This window comes from Pelodiscus sinensis, chromosome 2 (assembly GCF_049634645.1).
Source record: "Pelodiscus sinensis isolate JC-2024 chromosome 2, ASM4963464v1, whole genome shotgun sequence".
Classification (NCBI taxonomy): domain Eukaryota; kingdom Metazoa; phylum Chordata; order Testudines; family Trionychidae; genus Pelodiscus; species Pelodiscus sinensis.
In genome coordinates this window covers 197,273,139-197,293,821 of record NC_134712.1, presented here as the reverse complement: position 1 = coordinate 197,293,821, position 20,683 = coordinate 197,273,139, and the positions used below count along the sequence as shown (strand labels likewise).

Here is a 20,683-nt window from a genome sequence, read left to right as displayed (position 1 = left end):
GCACAGAACTTCTTGGGGGGCCGGGGAGTAGTAAGCATGACAAGCTTAATTTCAGCACTGAAGCTTTCATGCTGCAGCCACAAGAGCTACAGAACTATTCTGAAGTTTGACATTGGAGTCTCATATTTAAATTACCACATGGTGCATCAAAAATAGCATGTACTTGAGTAAATCAGTATTGTACATGATCCCATGCTATGCCCTGCCTTGGGTGGAACATGGACTCCATTTTCAGACTTCCAGCTCCCCCCTATTATTTACAGTCTTGCTGAGATGTTTAAAACTATCTACACTGTGATTTTAACATGTGTTACCTAGAACATATCTATACTGGGGAGGAGAGGAGATATTACTTTGCTACTGAGATTTGAATGAGAACAGTCTCTTTCCTTAAAAGTACTGTTACAACCTTGGCTAGCATCCTACCAAATAGGAAACTACAATATGGCCAGGCCTACACTATATTGTCTGCAGCAGCATAACGATGTATGAAAGGGGGAAAAAAACATATACCTAACAACTAAGTGGCAAAATCCTCATATAGATGGAACTTTTGCTGATAGAAGAGTGTTTCTAACTTACACAATGTCATGGGGCAGGGCAGGAGAACTTTACACTAGCCTAATGTTTGTAGTGAAAACAAGGCCTAAATGTTACCTGTGGCAACTTAAGCATGTCCAGCTACCTTCCATTTATAATCTCGGTGAGAACGTCTATTTTTGTACAAAGTTATAATAAAAAATACGGTATAAACGAGCTTTGAAGCTTTCAAGAATGTACTTCTCCCACAGCATGAGCGAATCTGCAAGGATGGGGATATGTTGAGCCTCTATTGAGAAGGCAAGAGTCCAGCCACAAGGAATGTGTTTTACAGAACAATACCTACAGAAATAGACAAAGAATGGCCATAACCTGCTGCAAACTGCAGCTTAAGACCTTAACAAAAATGGCGGGAAGAGGTAAAAGAGCAGGAGCTTCAGATCAGCATCCGAGTACTGCGTGCCCGCCAAAAAGTTCATGCGCGTGTGTGTGGGGCGGGGGGGGGGGAGGAGGTTTAAATTCCCCGCTCCCCGCGACTGTTACCCGTACGGGTCTGTTCAAGAGGAGCGGTAGCGGTGCCTCCGCAAGTCCACCTCAGCACCCTCCCAACGGGGCAAGGGCCTGCAATCTCCAGGGTCAGAGCAGCAGCTGCGCGGAGCCCGCCATGTGGCAATGCCGGGAGACAGAGGCACCCGCCACTGGAGAGAGAAGGAAAATGGCGCCTAAAAGCAACAACCCTAGGGAGAGCGATGCCGCCGAGAAAAATTCTGCCTGGCGCTACTGCAAGAACAGGGGTCGGCTTCGCTCGCAAGATCGTAAAAAAACTAGATGCCTAAAGCCCCCCCTCAGCTACCCCGCCGGCTCCCAGCCAAGCTGGACAGGGAACCCCGGTGCCCCCACCCCTACATCACCTCCTGCTCCGTACAGGCTGCCCGCAAGGTAACAGTTACTCCGCTCCGCACACCCTTCCCTCATACCCGCCACCCCTTACTCTTCCGTGGCGGCGCTTCCCTGCAGCAGGGCTCTCCGGGCCTTTCCCGGCAAGCCGGGGTCTATTCCCCGCCATCCCGCCGCCATTTTACCCCTCCCCCTCATTACCGCCATTACCATCTGCGCCTCCCCGGACTGATCCCGGCGCTTCCCAGGCCCGGACATAGACCCGCTTCGCTTACTGCCCTCCATTGTCACCCCCAGAGCGCACGCGGCTCGCTAGAGCGACAGGAGCTCGGTTAAACCGTCTGTGAGGCGGATCTAGGGCTCGCCTCCGCGTGCGCTGTTGCCGCAGCGTGTGCCTCCGCCTCCCTCTGCTGCGCACCAGCCCAACTGCCGCCGGCGCTTCCAGAACCTTCCTCCCCTCTAACGTCTCTACTACGGAAAAGCACCAAGACTCGCCCACTGCGCCACCAAGCGTATTAGCGAACGGGAAGTTCGAACGCCTCCCGCTGCGCTAACAGCGTAACAGTTTTAAGAATATGCCTGCCATGACGCAAGAGTACTAACTCTTGCGAGCCGAAACGCACCTTGCGCAACTGTACACCCGAGACGTGCGCTATTTGCGTACCACCCACCTCATGGCCGGCGTAACCCTTTTTGAGAATACGACCCAACCTTTTTAGTAATGGCTGCCTTGTTACGTATTTTTAAATGCATCGTCAGGCAATGGTCCGTCCGCCCCTCCCTTTCCTCTAACTGTCGCCGGCTGCTTGGACCGCAAGTGGAATTAAATGCTCCCCGGAAGCGCCCGCAGTTCTGCGGAACGCTCCTTTGTGCTTTAGTAACGTAGTAAAAAAGCTCAACAGCTCCGCTAGCAATGGCTGTCTCCGAGAAGAACCGACGCAGGCGTCGTCGTGGACCAACTCCACTTCGGCAAGACCCGGAAAAGCCCGAACTAGCGCGATCCACTTCGGCAGTTTCCGGAAAGAGCCGAAACAGGCTTCCTCGACTACGAAGGTCTCTTCGGTAGTTTCCGACAAAGAAGCGGGAAAGCCTCTCGCGTCCGAATAGAGCCGAAGCTCCCGCTTCGGGTTTTTCCGGAAATTGCCGGAGCCGCCCGGAGACCGATCCCAACAGCAGCAAAAGGACTATAATTAGCCAAAGGGGCCCCCTTTCTCCACCTGTGGTGCTGGCAGAGCGTGGGCAAGGGCCACGGGGCCAAACCCGGAGCGCGAGGAGTGCGCGGCCCTGAGACCCCCTTTGTTGGCGGGGCGGCCCCTTTGCCTCCGGACGCCTGGGAGGAAGTGGCCCGATTTGGCGCCAGCAGCGAGACGCCGCCTGCCAGGCCCGCGAGCGAGGCGGACCCCGCCGTAGCCAGCTTCGCGCACAGCGGCCCCGCAGCCCAGGGTGAGTGGCGGCCCCAGTTCGCCGGGGAAATGGCGCTTCGGCAGCTCCCCTCCCCCCGCCGAGCTCAGTGGGGAAATGGCCGCGGTCTCCCACCACCCGTCTTCGAGGAAGTGGCCGCATGGTCGCTGGGCCCCGGCCCCCAAGCCCCTCTAATGCTCCCCCCCCCCCGGCCTCCGCTCGCTCCCCCGAAGTTCCCCTTCGTAGCCCACCAGCCCCTCAGCCGATGCGGGAGCTCTCCGCGGCCAGCTCGGCCTCTAGGCCCGTCCCGGGGCCGCGCCCAGGCAGGGCTGGCCGTTGGCCCGGCGGCTATGGCGCGCTCCGCTGGGCCCCGGCACTCACCCAGTCGCTCTCTCGGTCTCCGCGAGGCATCTTGCTTCGCCCAGGCGCTCGACGAGCTCGCGTCCCCGTGTTTCAAGCCGCTCTCTGGGAGAGAAGCCTTGGCTGGCCCCCCTCTCGCTCGCGCCTGCACTGGTAGCGACACGGCAGCAGCAGTGGCGGCGGCAGGAGGCTGCAGCTAACGTGTAGGCGGCGTTGTGCGCGGTGCCCCGCCGCCAGCCACCGCGCAGCTCAGCGCTCCCACCCCGCAGCAGCCGCCCCAGCCTCTGCCCCCACCCCCTCAGATGTCGCTGCTGCTCAGTGCGCGCAGGGAGCAAGGAGGAGACGGGAAACCCGAGTCGCCGCCACCGCCAGGCACCATTGAAGTCTGTATCCTTCTCTCTCTTCTCGTTTCCCATTTAATCTCGCCAGGAATTGGGTAGCGCCCAAAATTCCTTGCAGCTGGGCTCGTGTTGGGTGTAATTGCGGAGCTCCCCTCCCCCTCCCCTCGCTGCCCGCCTTTACCTGAAGGGTGGCTACTGAAGGCGGGTAGCGGCGGTGCGGGGGAAGAGGGAGCTGAGCTCCGGGATCTCTAGTGGGTGCTTTGCCCCCATAGGTAGGAGGAAGGCTCTGGGCCCTAACAGGGAGGGGAGCGCAGCGCTTAGACGCTGGGTGCAGCCTGGGGAGAGGCGGAGGGGGGTGCGTTCAGGGGACAAAGCGACGCCGCCAGCCCCGAGGGCGGTTTTTCCACTGTCCGCCCAGCTTATTCTTGGAGCGCAATGGTCGTGTTCGGTGAGGGGGCAACGTGGCGCCGGGAAGGGGCCCTCGTCCTTTTTTGAGAGCGGGTGTGTGAAATGGTGGAGTGTAGGTTTAGGCAACACGCATGACTCGCCGGCTGTTCCCTCCGCCGACTAGAGGCAGGGGCGCAGGGTTTCCTCCTCTGCGTTGGCGTGCAGGTTGGCCCTACTCCTTGCTCAGCTAGTCCCGTTAGGTCACCCGGGCCTCGTATGCGCCCATCACAGGCCTGTGGCGCAGCCATACCCTTCATTCCTGTGCTATGGGCCTTTGTTTCCCTCCTCTTCTCCCCCTCCCCCCTCCAATCGCAATGAATCCTAGATGAAGTGCCCAGCAGCAGGGCCCAAGCCTCTGCCTGTCCTTCGCTGGACTTCTTGGCTACAGTACCACCTCTCGGGCTGCAAGGGGGTGAGAATTGGGCAGGATCGCTGAGTCAAAGCCCTCCTCTGACTTCCATATAGGCTTTTTTTTGCCTTGATCATTTTGTGATTTGCAGGGATGGGTGACTAAATGTATGCCCAAAGAGGTGGTTAGTGTAAGCAACTGCATGGGAAAGAGGATGAGTTTTCTTCAGACCATGTGGTTTTTATGTAATTTATATAGGTTAATTCAATGTATATTTCTTAATTAAGCATTTTAGTCTTCGCATACAGTGTACACAGTTTTGCAGTTTGTATCTGTATTAGCCTTAACTCTTGCCTTCTGATCCATACATTTGCAACATTATAGTTTTAATATTCTGCAGTTTATATTTCCTGCTGTGTCAGGATTACTGGTAACTCACTAGTGAATTATGCTACAGATACTTTGTTGCTAACTAAAATTTCACTTTTGCATCTTGAAAATGCTGTTAAATATCTTAGTTAATTGCTTGAAACTGAACACTTTTCCTTCTTGGGTTTAAGGAAATGGTTCTCCCCACCTCTCTCTGAAACATCTCTGCCTTATGCTGGTAGGACTTTCTTGCAACCTATCATACACAATCAATAGCTAGGATCATGACTAGCATTATGGTGTGTTTGTGCATTCTGCTGGACAAAGCAGTAATCTTTTCTGGATTTAATCCACACTTGACATGTTATGTGCAGTGAACACATGGGGGTTGGAACAAGGACCATGCTTGTATGGGGATGCCTTTTTCTGAGTAACTTAAATTTCCTTTTAATTGTCATGCATTTTTCTAGTAAAGCTCTGCAAGTCTGCAATAAAAATGGCCTCCAATAAAACTACATTGGTAAGTTCATGAGCACCTAAAATATATAAGGATTTTTCTTCAAAATTATAACTTGGCATCTCCATGTAGAAGATACATCCACATCTCTCCTCCCCAGCATTATTCTGACTAAAATCTCAGATCCAGAAACTAAGGCTAATAGAAAGGACATTAACTTTGGCTTAAATAAAACTGCTGTTTTCCAGTGAAAGACTTACAAACAAAACAAAATCCCTTCTCTTTTTAATGGAGGCCTGTGCTCCAGTTCAGCTCTCTGACTTTCAGTGAAAATTACGTTTAATAACCTTTTACAGAAAACACTTGTGATTTTTTAGCCTCCTTTCAGCACCCCATGTAATTCATTGTATATTTAAAAGGGGGGGGGGAAGCATATTCGTTTTAACTTCTCCCTAGCTCCTCAGCTACAACTACGAGTGCAATTACCTAATACTAATATGATGGGGCATAGTGTGGATTGTGGTTAGAGCTGTTAGTAAATAACGATTCAATTGGATTTCATAGGAGCAGAGATTGTTTCCCCTATCTGGACCATTGTAACAGGACTTTGACATGTATCAAGTTCCTATGAAAATTCTTGATGTTAAATTGAGCCCAAAAAACTCTGAAGTTGAAGACACATAAATGCCACAGTAGTTGGCTTAGTATTCATTTAGCTGTGGCAGTACATGTTTGTAAAGGACAACAGTGTGGAAGTCTGTGCTCTATTTACCTAGTAGAAAAATAATAGGCAAATAGTACTTACTGACTAGTATAGCTAGTTTATCCCACATCCACACAAATACTAGTATCCTGTCTCCTGTCCGTTAATTGCCTAGTTATTTTTCACTGGACTGCAACTATATAACCCAGGGCTACTCAACTTTAGAAGACCCTGGGAGCCACAATGATACTCACAGAACATGCCAAGGGCTGCAATAAGTGTGGTTGCATATACATACAAATATATATGCAAATAGTTTCTTTCACACTGACAGGCATGAATACAAAGATTAAGCAAGACTACACAACACACAGGCCCCGTTTAAGTCAGTTCTGCTGACATTAATAAAAAGCAATATTTGCTGTCATATGCGTGGAAATCGGGTACTTTTAATGATCAACGACAGTCCAGGAATTTAACTACTAAAACTCATTTCAATAGAAGACCGTTATATTGACTACTTTTTTGTTTTGGCTCCCACCCATGGGCCGCAAACAAACAGGCCGCCTGTTGAGTAGTCCTGGTTTAAGCAATAACATTGCAAACAAGTTATCAAGCTAAAAAAACTTTTACTGGAATTTAGTATCAGACTCAAAGTGCTTGGAGACAAGGAAGAGAACCTGTTAATGCAATCACTATTTTTTAGGAACTTAGTTCTCATGGGAACCATGCTTCCTCCAGTATATGAGGAGACAGTTTATGTTTCTCTTGACACTGTAACTTTGATGTCTGACTTTAATGTATCTACACTATCTACCACAATGCTACATCAATGTTATATCTTTCACTTGTATAACATTTACAAGGTGAGTGATTATACACTGAAGGTAATGTGGTGTGTGTCCATACTACTAATGTGAATTTTGAATGTGGGAAACAGAAGCAAAGTGCATTTTACTTGAACATTCAGCTTTAAAATGCCCAGGATAAGGGTATTCTTAGATACAGGATGAGGGGCTTAGTCTAGTGTAGTGCTCACCAGCAAGTAAATCAGGATTTATCAGTAGATCTTGGAGCCTCTGACGGGTTCGGCCAGGAGTCTTTATCAAGTGCCAGTGCTTCAGCTGCCCCTTCACCCACTTCCCTGTTGCTCCTGCTCAGAGCTGCCCCCTGGGAGCCTCCTGCTTGTGCAGGGTGGGGGAGATAGAGGTGGGGGGCACTGTTGTCACTGTCCCACTCCCCTGCACCCCATATTCACAGAATGAAGAGGGTGGGGCCTCGGTGAAGGGGTGGGGCAGCAGTATTTGGGTTTGAGGTAGATCCTGGACTGACTTAAAATTGAAAAATGATCTTGTGCTTAAAGGTTGGAGACCACTGGTCTAGTGACTTTTCTCATTAACAACTTTAAATGTGTGTTCCTGTAGTATGTGGGGGGGGGGGTAGTGTTTTGTTTTAAACAAAGCTCATGTGCTACCATTGAAGGCTTTGTACGTGCCAATTTTTTAAAGTTTTTAAAATTGATTTAAAGATCTAAATATTTGTCCTTAACGTTATGAGACTAAGAATGCATTAACTTTTTTTTCATTTTCTCAATTCACCTTGGAACTGAGTCAGGGCTGGGCAAGATGTGGCCTGGGGGCCAGATCCACCCCGGGGACGGCATCTGGCTGATTTCTATTTATATCCTGCTGCTATAAATTTATATATGCCACCAAATTTCCAGGCGGTGGCTCAGGCAGCAGAATCTATTTAAATGGCTGACTCCTGGTCACAGTGCTACCCTGGAAGGGGTTAGAGCTACGAGCTTTTTAAATAGCCATAGAAACCTGGATGCCTGCGGTAGCAGTGGGGCGGGGAGCTGTGACCTCTTTGCTCTGCTTTTACTTCAAAGCCTAGAGTCCTTGACAACTCGGGGGGAGGCTAGTCCTCAGCCCTGCCCCCTTGCACCTCAAACTCCTCCCCTTCTGGGGGAGGTGCTGATCCATTACTATTCATTAAGTGACCCCGCCCTACCAAAATGATTGCCCACTCCTGAACTGAATTAAAGCCCAAAGGAGAATTTCTTTAAAGTATTAATTTAAACTATATTTACAAGACTCTCATCCAATGTAACAATAGTGTTATTTCTGTGCTATGACCATTATATCACTTTTTTTTCTTCAATTTTTGCTGTTTTTCCATTTCTACCTATTTCTCTCTTCTGTCCTTCACTTTTTTTCCTTTTAAAAGAATCTGCCTTGAGAAGATAGTTTATCATGGTCCTATTTTTCTTTCACTTAGTCTTGCTCTTTCATCCTTGTTCTCTTACGTTCTCTCTGGAGGCCAAAAAATACTTGTGTAATTAAGTTAGCACTCTTCAAATACTGGTGCTTTGCTCAGAATGTCATTTGTGGGATATGAAAATAAAAGATATTTAAAACAGACCGTTAACACTGTGCCCAAATCACCTTCAAACAAACACCACATCTGATATCTTTTCTATGTATAATGTTTAGACTAGAAATCTTGAAACCTTTCCTTTTTGTATTTTGCTGTATGAACATACAATTTATAGGTTTGCTAACTTAGGAGTCTGAAGTTAGTGGCATTTGGGGAAAGGCTAAGTAGGAAAAGATCCTCTATTATTTTTACAAATAACTTCAAAATCTTAAATTACAGAAAGTGTAAAGAGCTAACTTTGAGCCTGAGTTTCAAAGCAACTACTTCATTGCTTTCTCAAAATGTCAGTATTAATTGTAGATAGTACTCATTGGCAATGCTATAATAGCAGGCCGTGTTCAGTGGAAAAATAGTTTGGTAAGGGAAATGTGACAGCACTACTTAATTTAATGCTCTTATAGGACTGACTTCTGGGAGTGTCAAAGTCCTGCTGCCATTTTGAATGCTTACCCATAAGGAGCACATCCAAAATGGCAACTAAAACTCTGCCCATAGAGTTCCACTCCATATGACAATGAGATTTGTTTCAAACCTTTTAGGGTTATGAACGAAGAAATTTTGAAAAATGCCATTTGTCCTGATGCATTTAATTGTGCCTTATTAAATGTGGAATGCCTTGAGGATGATGTGGATGTAATAAATTTTATTTTAAGCATTTAAATGATGTTATATGACAATATATCTAATGTATATTTAATTACGACATTCTGTAAAGTTTTAATTAGAGAAATTTTATACATTATGTGCTGTTCTTTAATCATAGCTCTTAGGTTTTTGCACCGCTTGGTGCATGGGTGAGGATGGGGGAGAATATCAGCTATGGAATTTTACAAATAACACATTCTGTTGGCAGCTGTTATCAGTTATTGTTGGGTATCCAGTTTGGTATAGCAATATGATTTCAGCTCCTCTTCCCTTCACAGTTATATATTTTGGAGGTGTTGGGAGGAAAGTAGAAATTAATTCTTTAATTTTCTCTCTTAGCCAGTATAGTATCCCCGGTCTCTTTTGTCCCGCTCTCCACAGTTAGCTTTGTTGTTTCTATGTACTTTTTATGCTGTTTCTAGTACACTGCCTTTTTTGCAGATGTTCAGTTAGATTTTTCTGTACAAGTTCTTGTAAATTTTTGGTCTTTGGCACCTGAGGAAGGAGTGGAATAAGAACTAAGGGAAAGGAGGCATTAATTGCATGAGTAAAAATGTGTTATCTTTATTAAAGACTGGTGCTCAGTGTTTGATGTTTTATAAAGCAACTTACAAAAATGGCACTCGATTACCTGCCCTGATGCACTAACCTAATAGGAATTTGAGCCCTGGATGCAGTATATATAAGTTGCTTTTGTTATGTAGAGAACAAAGGTTGTGCTTGACCATAGAAGTGGTTGCATAGAGCAATATAAAATATATATATATATTAAACATATTTTTAACTTCTTTTATAGCACAAAATGGGAAAGAAACAGAATGGCAAAGGTAAAAAAGTTGAAGAAGCAGAGCCTGAAGAATTTGTTGTGGAGAAAGTCCTGGACAGACGTGTAGTAAATGGGAAGGTTGAATACTTCTTGAAATGGAAAGGATTTACAGAGTAAGAAATTGCAAATGCATTTTATTCTGGTAGCCTCCAAATCCATTAGATACTTTCCACTATATGACTATGGAAGCAAGGGCCTCTATGCTTCTAGAAACCCACCACTACATATGTTGGGGATCAGGTCAGTTGTAACTGTGTTGCTTGGGATATGGATCTTTTTCATAACTCTGACCAACATAGTTACAGCAGCCTAGTTTAGCCCAGGCTAAAGAGTGAATAGTCTTTTTTAGGGATGTTAGTGAGTAGTCGAGTATAGTACTTGACTGTTATCTCTGTGGTGCCGCCTCCTACACGGACAGACACACACACCCCTCTTTATCAGAGTAAGGATGTTAGGACTAGTTGCTAGTCAATTCCCTCCCTTCCCCTTGCTGCCTTTATCAGAAAGAGGCAGCAAAGGTGGGGAGAGAGGGGGTATTTCAAAGCAGCAGCTCCGCACAGCTGATCTCTGTACTGCTGCTCTTTTGAAACACCGCCTTGGGCTCTGTGTGGCATTTCAAGTCGGCAGCGCAGCAGGGGCTCTTGTACTTTTCAAAGGGAGAATGCAGAAGTGCCTATTGACTAGTCTAGTAGTCGATGAAAATTCCATCTACTACTCTACTAGTAAATTAACGGGTAGTTAACATCCTTATATCGGAGACAGAGGGGAGTGGAGATGGGGAGGCTTGCCACAGACGGGGGGACTGCTGCCAGAGCAGCCGGTCCCTACAGCCTGCCTTGACCACCTCGGACAGGGGCTGCTGGACTTGGTACAATACAGATTGTATCGACTACATGACTAGCCAGATAACAGCAATTTAACAACTTTACTCTTTTTGTTTAGAATAACTTGATATTTTAAACGTGTGAAAGGGATGTTCTGTACTAGAGCTTCTCTTGGTTGCTCATCCGATTTCTGTAGCCCATACCAATTCAAAACAAGCAGATCTATTAAGTATGTATTTGTTCTTCTGTCTCACTTCTTAAGGATTTTTTGAGACGATGGGAGAAAATCTCAAGTAACTGTAATATCTGATCAGGTCTCACTAGTAGTACTACTTTACCACTGTTTTGCAATGTAGATGAACAGCTTTTGATTAATATAACTGTCTCCATGTTGAATATTGCACTGATTTAACTACTTTTTAATTAGTTTCTGGGGCAAGTTCTGCCCTTGTATTAGGGTTGGACAGTCATGGCCTATGCTTCCCCCTGCCATGCTAAAGTCTTTACATGTATTTATTGACTAATAAAATTTGCAGAATTTTAATATATGCAGACACACTTTTTTTGGCACAGAATTCCCTCAGAAGTAACTCATTCACTGTTTGCCTGTCGTTATATCCCTGAAAGTGCATATTCTGCTCAGATGTACATAGCAGTAACTTGCTTAGTTTGGATGTTGATGGGACTTGCCTCAAGTTGCCCGAGTATCTTTCAATAACTGAAAATAGCTTGGGGATTCTCCTTTGTGCATTATTTGTTACTGGTGTGTATAATCTAATGAGAAGGCACTTACCATGTGTAGGGGCACATTTAATAGATTTGACATTAAGTAGCAAATAAAATAAAACTAGGCATATTTAGATAGGGATATGATAATGTAAATGGTTAACCAACAAGCCTGAACTCATTAGTTAACCTTCACACATACATACATACATACACAACCATTCCCAGGGCTTGCCGAGCCGTGGCAAGCCCCCCTCACCAGCCATACTGCAGATCGTTCTGCGCATGCGCAGATCGTTCTGCGCATGCGCAGATCGCCCGAACCTGGCTTTCTGTGATGTAATCTACTCGCCACAGGCAAATAGATTACATAGATTGTCGAGCCCTGCCCATTCCCCTCCCACCTCTGTGCTGTTGCCTCTTTATTAGAGGCAGTGACAGAGGGGAGGGGGCAGGAGCTAGTGCATGCAGAGAGCTAGCTTTTTAAGCCAGTTCCTCACATACACCAGCTCCCATGGAGATGCCTCCCCCCGCATATAAAAATCTTCAGTGTTTACATGTTCACCAATATAAATGCATTTTAACATCCCTACACTTAGATAGCTTCTCTGTGTAGCCCCAGCCACTTTGTTACAGTTCCCTATCTGTCTTTGAAGGTTTTTAAATAGGAAGGGAGGCGGTCTTGAAGGGCTAATCAGAGTCTATAGCGTGGATGTGTAAAGGATTTTAAAAATTGTGGATGTCCTATGTCTTCTGTCTTAACATCAAACATAATAGAGCAGAACTCCTAGCTCATATCTGCTGACTGCAAGGTCATTTAAAAAAACAAAGTAAATCACCTCAGGTTTAAGAAGCCTGTTTCACATTATAGGGAAGAAATCTTAGCTCACAGTAAGCATCCTGGCTAAATTAGGTTTCTGGCTTTTGATGGTCCTTCATGAGCTGTGTGTATGTTCCAGTGCCGACAACACATGGGAGCCTGAAGAAAACTTAGATTGTCCAGAATTAATCGAAGCCTTTCTGAACTCCCAGAAAGCTGGTAAAGAAAAAACAGATGGTGCTAAAAGAAAATCGTTATCAGACAGTGAATCCGATGACAGTAAATCCAAGAAAAAGAGGGATTCTGTAAGTATGTTCAAGTTATTCCTATACAGATGTTTTTTCTTTTGTTCAATGTTTGTACCTATATTAAAAAAAAAAACTGTAGGGGTGATCCAATTATAAATGAGCCGTACATCTGTACCTGAGAAATTGGTTTAAAAATGTTTATTTTTAAAACCTCTGGAAGCTCATGATATGATAGAATCTAAACAGCACAGCTTCTGCAAAAAAAATTCTCACTAATTTTTATTTGACAAAGTAGTGAATAGCCAACTGGTTCTTCCTTAGACTTCCAAAATGATTCATCATCTCTTAGTAAGAGTATTACTGTGGTTCTATCACCCAAGAATACTTAGCTTCTTTGGTGGACCTCATCAAAGGCAAACAATAGGATTAAATGGCCCCTTTCATCATAGATTATGGTACTTCAAGTAGGGATGTTAAATTTAGATTAACAAATTGAATAGCTGATGGGATTTCCATGGACTATTCGATTAGTTGATAAGGGCACCTCCACCTTTGAACTGTAGCAAGAGCCCAGTGCTCTCCTTATTGTTCAAAAGTGGAAGTCCCTCAGGGAGCACAGGGCCAGCAGGGGATTGGCCTTGCATTCCCTGCTGCACCTGAGGCTTTGAAATGTACAAGAGCCCCACCAGGGTTCTTGCACGTTTCAAAAGCAGAAGCGCAGCAGAACTGCGTGAAGTGAGACTGCTTCAGTCTAGAGATGTTAAATTTGATTGATAAGCTAATCTAGTAGTTGATGAAATTTCCAGAAATTAGTCAATAAGGAGCTGCTAAGGGGGCACTTGCTATCCCACTGCGCTCCTCTCTTTGAAATGTACAAGAGCTGTCTGTGGCTCTTGTATATTTCAAAGGGAGAAAGGCAACAAGAACCAGCGCAGACATCCCCACTTCAGTCCCTATTCACGCTGTTTCTGCTGTGCCTCTACCTCCACAGAGATGGTGCTGGGGGGGAAACGGCTTTTAAGCCGGCTCCCCCTAGCACCGCTCCTGCTCCTCCTCCTCCTGCACTCCCTCTCTACCCCTCTCTGATAGAGGCAGCAACAGGGGGAAGTGACTAGTCGCTTATTCTCCTAGCTTCAAGATTTGTCTTGGGTCCAATGGTTTTAATATATTAATTATTTGAAAAGGAAGGTGAATATTTTAAAGTTTGCAAATTTTAAAGAAGTTTAGATTAGTCAGGACCAAATGGGTCTGAAGAATTTACAGACTAGGTGAATGAGCAACATGATGAATGATTTTTGTTGTTGAAATATGCAAAATAATGCATACTAAAGAAGAAAGCTAAAATGTCTTATAGGCTAAGTTCCCTCTAAGCTGCGCAACTGCACAGCTATTTTCTGAGCCGTGCTCAGAGGTTCAAAGCTCCTGCGGAGGCAGGGAGATTAGCTGACTGATGGGGGGTGAGGGGGCAGGTTATCTGGCTAAGCAGCAGCTAAATGGAGGTGTGTTGCTTGAACTGAAGAGCTCCCAGAGAAGATAAGCAGGTGGGATAACGAGGGAATTAGTAGCTGGGGTGTGGGAGACATTAAGGCCAGATCTTTGCTATGTGGTAGAGTTCTGGCTCTTATAAGCCAGAAGTAGCAAATACTTGGTTCGTTGCTAATTTTGTACAATGAAACCGTATTTGCAGGATCTTTGAAACATGCATCTATCTACAAACCCTGAAGCCATATGTTAATTTGTTCTGGGACTTCTACTCTTCTTTGCGTGGAAGAAGGCAAATTTCTTAACTTTGTAGTCACAGCAATTAGACACAGGTGTCTTAGAATTGTAGAGCTGGACGAGACCTCAGGAGGTCATCAAGTCCAGACCCCTGCCGAAGGCAGCACTAATCCCAACTAAATCAACCCAGCCGGGGCTTTGTCAAGCTGAGACTTAAAAACTTCTAGGGGTGGAGATTCCACCACCTCCCTAGGTAACCCATTCCAGTACTTCACCACCTTCCTAGAGAAATAGTTTTTCCTAATATCCAACCTAGACTCCCCCACTATAACTTGAGACCATTGCTCCTTGTTCTGCCGTCCATCACTACTATGAACAGCCTTTCTCCATCCTCTTTGGAACCTCCTTTCAGGAAGTTGAAGGCTGCTATCAAATCCCCCCTCACTCTTCTGCAGACTAAACAAACCCAGATCTCTCAGTCTCGCCTCCAAAGGTCATGTGCTCCAGCCCCCAAATCATTTTGGTTGTCTTCCGCTGGACCCTCTCCAATGCTTCCACATCGCTTCTGTAGTGCGGGACCAAGAACTAGACACAATACTCCAGATGTGGCCTCACCAGAGCCCAATAAAGGGAAATAATCACTTCTCTGGATCTGCTGGCAATGTTCCTCCTAATGAAATCTAATGTGCCATTGGCCTTCTTGGCTACAAGGGCACACTGTTGACTCCTATCCAATTCTCATCCACTGTAATCCCTAGGTCCTTTTCTGCTGAGCTGCTACGTAGCCAGTCGGTCCCCAGCCTATAATAATGCTTGGGATTTTTCTGTCCCAAGTGCAGGACTCTACACTTGTCCTTGTTGAACCTCGTCAGATTTCTTTTGGACCAATCCCTCTAATCTGTTTAGGTCACTCTGGACCCTATCCCTGCCAGCGTATTTACCTCTTTTCCCCCGGCTTAATATCATCTGCAAACTTGCTGAGGGGGCCATCCATCACCTGATCAAAGTCATTAATAAAGATGTTGAACAAAGCCAGTCCTAGAACAGATCCTTGGGGCACTCTGCTAGAAACCAACTGTCAACCTGACATCGAGCAGTTGATCACTACCCATTGGGCCCAACAGTCTAGCCAGCTTTCTATCCATCTTACAGTCCATTTATTCAATCCATACTTCCTTAGCTTGCTGGCAAGAATATTGTGGGAGACCATATCAAAAGCTTTGCTAAAGTCCAGATGTAACTTTGCTAAACTCCAGGTTTTAATATATTTTCTTCCACACATTTGGACTGCTTTATATAGCCGTACACGACCTCCATGCTGGTGTTGCACATAAGAAAATTCAGCACTGCGCCCCCCCCCCCCCCCACACACACACACACACACAAAGATAGAAAATGTTAGAGGGAACACTGCTTATAGGCTATTTTTATAAAGAGCAGGTTAGATAAACACCTGTCAGGGGTGGTCTACATGGTTCTTTGTCCTGCTGTGAATGTAGGAAATTTGAACTTGATGACTCCCAAGTTCCATCAGATTCTATGGTTTTTAAAGTAACTATTCGCTCAAGGAAGGGATCTTGGTGTCGTCTTAGACAGTTAACTGAAAATACCTATTCATCATGAAGCTATGGTATGGGTTTTGTGGTTTTTGTTTTATTAACCTTTCACATCCCTAATGCATCCTAAATAGAGCCTGGCCTTGTCTTTGGTGAACCCGGGCACATCCACCAGCCTAGCTGTGGCAGGTGAGGGAACTGGAGTGGGCCCCCCCCAATTGGTTAAACGTTACATTTAACTGGTTAACTTATTAAACAGGTTTTTACATCCTTAGGATGCATAGGGGATAGGATGGTAAATAATACAAATACTAGATCGTGGATGATCTAGACAGTGCTTGGTCCTGCCTTGAGGGCAGGGGGCTGGACTCGATGACCTCTTGAGGTCCCTTCCAGTTCTCATTCATTCACTGTCAGGAGGGTGTTTGCCTTTTAAATTGAAAGGACCAAAGCATTCCACAGGTTGATAGAATTGTTTCTGAGTGGATGACAGGATGAAAGGTTTTAAAGTGTCCACTCAAAGAACAACTTCGTAGATCACTGCTTGCATTTGCTGCTGCTATGATGAGATAACAATGCCACTTCCCACGACTGTCCACTTGACTAGAGCACAGGCTTCTTTGACAGCTTTCCTGGCCATGGCATTTTCAGGATGGCCACTTGTTTGTCTGTTCACATCCTGCTATGCACCCACCCCGTGGGCAGGGATCATGCTGGCTTTTGTAGAGTAGTCATACAAGCTGCTACTCTGTGAACTTCTAAGCTCACCAAGGATACTGCTTTTGAGTCACCTAGAATGGAATCAGCATGAGCAAGCACTTGAAAAGAAAAATTACCTACCTTTATAACTATTGTTCTTTGAGATTTGTTGCTTATGCCCGTTCTATTACCTGCCCTTCTACCCCATGTGAGTTGCTGGCAAGAAGGAATTGGGAGGGTATAGGATTGGCAGAACCTAAAAATATACTGACACATGAGTGCATTGCTCGAGGGCACAGCAGCCAATCCTTTGGATACTGCAAAGGCAGAAGTCTCCCAACGTGTGCAATTGGATGTGCACTCCCTTAGAATGGAGTGGATATGAGCAAAACATCTCAAACAGTTACAAAAGGTAGATAACTTTTTTTTCTTCCATGTATCATAACCAAGGGACATTTAACAAAACTGAAGTGGGAAATTAAAAAACTGAAAAGGAAATACTTTTCAGTCAGCAGATAATTAAACTGTGGATTTCTTTGCCATAGGAACTCACTGAGGTCAAGTACTCAATGCTTCAGGACCTAAGTTAACATCTTCGTTCTCTTAACAAAATTTCTCATTAATCTGGATATTCTTGATACCCATGTACTTCCCTTTCTAAATCTTAGCAGTAAGAGATCAGGATGAGACCTCTGAGAGCATATTATTCCATGTCTGCCTACAATGAGGATTTGACATCTTCTTCTAAGGCATTGGTATTGGCTGCTATTCAGCATAGTGGACTAGATGGACCTAGTATGGCAATTCCAATTTTTCCTGGGAGTTAAAACTGTAAACATTGATAACTCTCTTGAAAGTCAAAGAAATCAACTCCATGGATCTGGAAATCTTCTCACATCTTCTGAACATACAAGAGAATGTATCTGGCTTAAGAGTAATTACCTCATGAATAATGATGACTAAAATCCTTCCAAGTCTTCATCTGAAAATAGGAATGAGGAGAAGATACCGTTGCCGTTTAAGACTATCAAAGAAACAGATAACTGGTCCTCTTCCCAGTGTTGTACTTTACGTTTTCCTGTTAATTCACAAAAGTACACAGTGGCCTTTTGTTTGTTTATAAAACAAATTTGACACAAGACACTTAGGTTGGTAGAACAGTCTACATTGTAGATCTTCTGAGGTAGTTAGTCCCTGGTACTGTCTGGTGAGCAGGGCTCTGGGACAGACACACACGTGCTGCAGCATCTTCTGGAGTAACTCCTACCCCAAACCACCTAATATTTAGTAAGGGTATTTTTTAGTAATATTAATGAACGGATCACAAAATACCCATGATTAAATCAAAGCCAGGTTTATGTAGTGCTACGCAGTGTTCTTAACCTCAAATTTGAATTTTAAGCAAAATAAATTAATCTAATCTAAACTTTAATTTTAAAGTGTTAAGGCTATAGTCCTGTGAACAACAACTGCATAATCTTTGTGCCCGCATGGTACTATTAACATGTTTTTTCATATGGGAGTAACTGTTTGCAAGCTTGGATTGTGATTTCTGCAGAGAAATTAAATCTAACTCGAGCTATTGCCATATTCCTATATTCAGAAAGTTGACTGTAGTTTGCATGTCATTGGTACGTTCGTACAGAAGTGGTGTTTAAATGTTTCCTGGTCTTTACATTTAGCCTCCACTAGAAGGATGCAACCTGCCTTCTGTAGTTTTCAATTATATAAATTCAAAATTTTTGCTAAATGTAACTAATTCAGTGGCTCAGCCTAAAAGTTTAACAAACTAAATCTTGGCTTGATATAAGCTGTAAGTCGTCTGATGCTTTCCTAAAATGATGTGCATTTAATGTTAAACTAGATATGACTTTCAACCTTTTTAATAGGTTGATAAACCAAGGGGGTTTGCAAGAGGTCTGGATCCTGAGCGGATAATTGGAGCCACAGATAGCAGCGGAGAACTAATGTTTCTTATGAAATGGTAAGTGATGTACAGACTGGTCTGATCCAAAGTGTTTAAATTCCTCAAACTGATTTTGGAATGTGACAGGAAAGCAGACAAGTTACTTGTTTCTTTGTTTAGGAATACCTATCCGGAGCAAATAGGAGGTCCAACCTGTACTTACTTAGTCTGGCATCTTGGGACTTTAGCGGTCCCGAACAAGGGAGTTTGCCGGACCAAGGGAGATCAGGCCGCTGGCTCCCCTCTTGGCCACTGGCCTGACCAGTGTGCGGCTACTGGCCTGCCAGCAGGGCTTCCTACCCTTGGCCAGCGAGGTTCTTTGGCAACCTCTGGGGTGCTCTCTCTAGTCCAATACCATCCATTAGCACCCCTAACATGTAGAATCTGCTGGACCATAGATGCTGTTGGACCAGAGAAGTTCAACCTGCAGAGTAAGATTGGAATCTTTCTAAAATTCAATTGTCAAACTGATGAGATACTGAATTTATGCTGTTTGTCAGAGTAGTGTGGGTAGTGCAATAATAGCTTTCCAAATGAAGTCCAACTCAGTTGTCCCAAAAATCAGTCTCTCACTTGTTTGCCTAGACACATAGGCCATGTCTTCACTAAGCAGAAGATCGACACTGCCACGAGATTGATCTTCTGGAGTTTGAAATAGGGGTTTAGTAAAGACCCGTTAAATCAAACTCGGAGGGTGCCCCTGTCAGTGCCAGTACTTCTCGTGAGGAGTAAAGGGAGCTGATGGGGGTGTTTGTTCCCATCAGCTTCCCACTGTGGAGACGGTGCAGAAACGTGCATTAAGGTACATAACGTATTTTAATTCAACCTTCCCCTTTAGTGTAGACCTGACCTTAAAGATTTGCACTTTAGAAGATGCTGTTACTCATCTTCTCAAAAACTTCAGGTAGTGGATACGTACAGCGAGTGTTTATAAAATGCAGTTGTGGCATTTTCTGTAGTAATATTGAATGAGGAAACTAAATACCAGAGAACTTGTTATACTTTGCTATATACAACAAGCCTACTTCTAAAATGCAGCAAGCATGTGAAATCAGTAAGTTTTTAAAATACAGGGGTACTTTCTCTCTTGCTCTTTCTCTCATTCTGACACAGGATCAGAAGTTTGTCTGATAAGTTGCTGCATATATCCCAACTGAATGTAATAGTTTGTGATGGCCACATTTTACCCGGAGTGACACTTTGAATTTAAAAAAAAAAGCTTCTCTCTGAGAAGTTGTACATAAGATTAGAAGCAATAAAAGGAAAATCTTTCCAGTATTATGATAGTGTACAGTCAATGTTTTCTTTGTGCAGTGATTCCCTTTTTGTCTGTATGGATCTCTCAAATAGGAAAGAGGAATATTTTTTGAGGGGGAAATATGACTGTAAAATAGCACAATGGCAGAGAAAACTGGATATTGCTATATTGAAATTGCTTTAAACAAAAGATTGTGATTTATAGTTGATGTCCTTTCAAGAAAAACTTCTCAGAGTGATGGTTCCTAAAAAGTTTCTAGTGATGGTTTCACCAAGCTAGATTTTTTTCTTCTAAAACTTAAACACCTACTTCTGCTCGTTGATCATAAAATATATTCCCGTATCCATTTCAGACATATCTGGTTTAGTGATAGCCTTTACACTCATATGACTTTTTTTTTTTTTTTTTTTTTTTTAAACCCTACTCTCTTAGGAAAGATTCCGATGAGGCAGACTTGGTGCTGGCCAAAGAAGCTAACATGAAATGTCCTCAGATTGTAATTGCTTTTTATGAAGAACGACTAACTTGGCATTCGTGTCCAGAAGATGAAGCACAATAATAACTTACATTGCTTTTTTTTATAAATATATATTAATATTAAAACCTGGATTTTGATTTTATTCTTTGATTTATAAGCAATGTGAGAAACATCTACATTCTAATGAGAATTGAGTTAGATATGTTTTCTTTTTGAAGTAGTGTGTTATGCATCAACGGCAAGTAAATGAAGGCTTTCTGTAACTTGCTTCATTGACAGGACAGCATTTGATATTATTTCTTCCATATTAGGTAAAGGCTTTTATAAATTTTCATGAACCTCCATAATTATTACCAAATCATAACAAACGTTTAAACAAACTCACAGATGTTTTATAGTAATCTATGCTATTGATGTGCATGTATCTTCTTTACCCACAGCGTAGCACCCCTAACATGTAGAATCATTCTTTTTAGTATTTAGGTAACTTAGTCGCAAAGAGGCCAGGTAAAAACACTTTGTAGTAATTTGAATGTTATCATACTGTATATTGTTTACTTTATTGTAAATACTGGTGAACAGTGGTCAATAAATTAGTTTTATATTCTTCCTTTA

At 44.1% G+C, this 20,683-nt stretch overlaps 2 protein-coding genes across 9 annotated transcripts in view; one reads left to right on the top strand and one right to left on the bottom strand.

Moving 5' to 3' along the window:
- Positions 1-3,449, bottom strand: part of HNRNPA2B1 (heterogeneous nuclear ribonucleoprotein A2/B1) — a 20,113-nt gene extending 16,664 nt beyond the window's left edge. Inside the window, exon 1 of one of the 4 annotated variants that reach the window (XR_012901989.1) lies at positions 1,648-1,873. Coding sequence is in view for 3 of the 4 variants with exons in the window: in XM_006138378.3 (XP_006138440.1) it covers positions 1,648-1,722 (75 nt within the window). In the remaining variant the exon portion in view is untranslated. Of the gene's footprint in view, positions 1-1,647; positions 1,875-3,219 lie in introns of those variants that run through there. The other 3 variants (XM_075922177.1, XM_006138378.3, XM_006138377.3) reach the window with 3 other exon arrangements.
- CBX3 (chromobox 3) lies at positions 2,555-20,683 on the top strand. 5 transcript variants are annotated; one of them, XM_075922178.1, is made up of 6 exons: positions 2,555-2,880; positions 5,175-5,224; positions 9,745-9,887; positions 12,284-12,449; positions 18,256-18,350; positions 20,023-20,683. In XM_075922178.1, the coding sequence occupies exons 2-6, from the start codon at positions 5,201-5,203 to the stop codon at positions 20,147-20,149; spliced, it is 555 nt and encodes a 184-aa protein (XP_075778293.1). In that variant the 5' UTR covers positions 2,555-2,880; positions 5,175-5,200; the 3' UTR covers positions 20,150-20,683. The 5 variants fall into 5 exon arrangements, with proteins under 5 accessions (XP_075778293.1, XP_075778294.1, XP_006138442.1 ...); XM_006138380.3 differs by lacking the exon at positions 2,555-2,880 and adding an exon at positions 3,495-3,581; XM_006138382.3 differs by lacking the exon at positions 2,555-2,880 and adding an exon at positions 3,641-3,811.

Coding starts and splice junctions, on each gene's coding strand:
- CBX3 (XM_006138379.2), top strand. CDS start 3,501: ATGTCGCTGCTGCTCAGTGCGCGCAGGGAGCAAGGAGGAGACGGGAAA. Junction 9,888..12,283: donor AAATGGAAAGGATTTACAGA/GTAAGAAATTGC, acceptor TGTATGTTCCAG/TGCCGACAACACATGGGAGC. Junction 12,450..18,255: donor CCAAGAAAAAGAGGGATTCT/GTAAGTATGTTC, acceptor CCTTTTTAATAG/GTTGATAAACCAAGGGGGTT.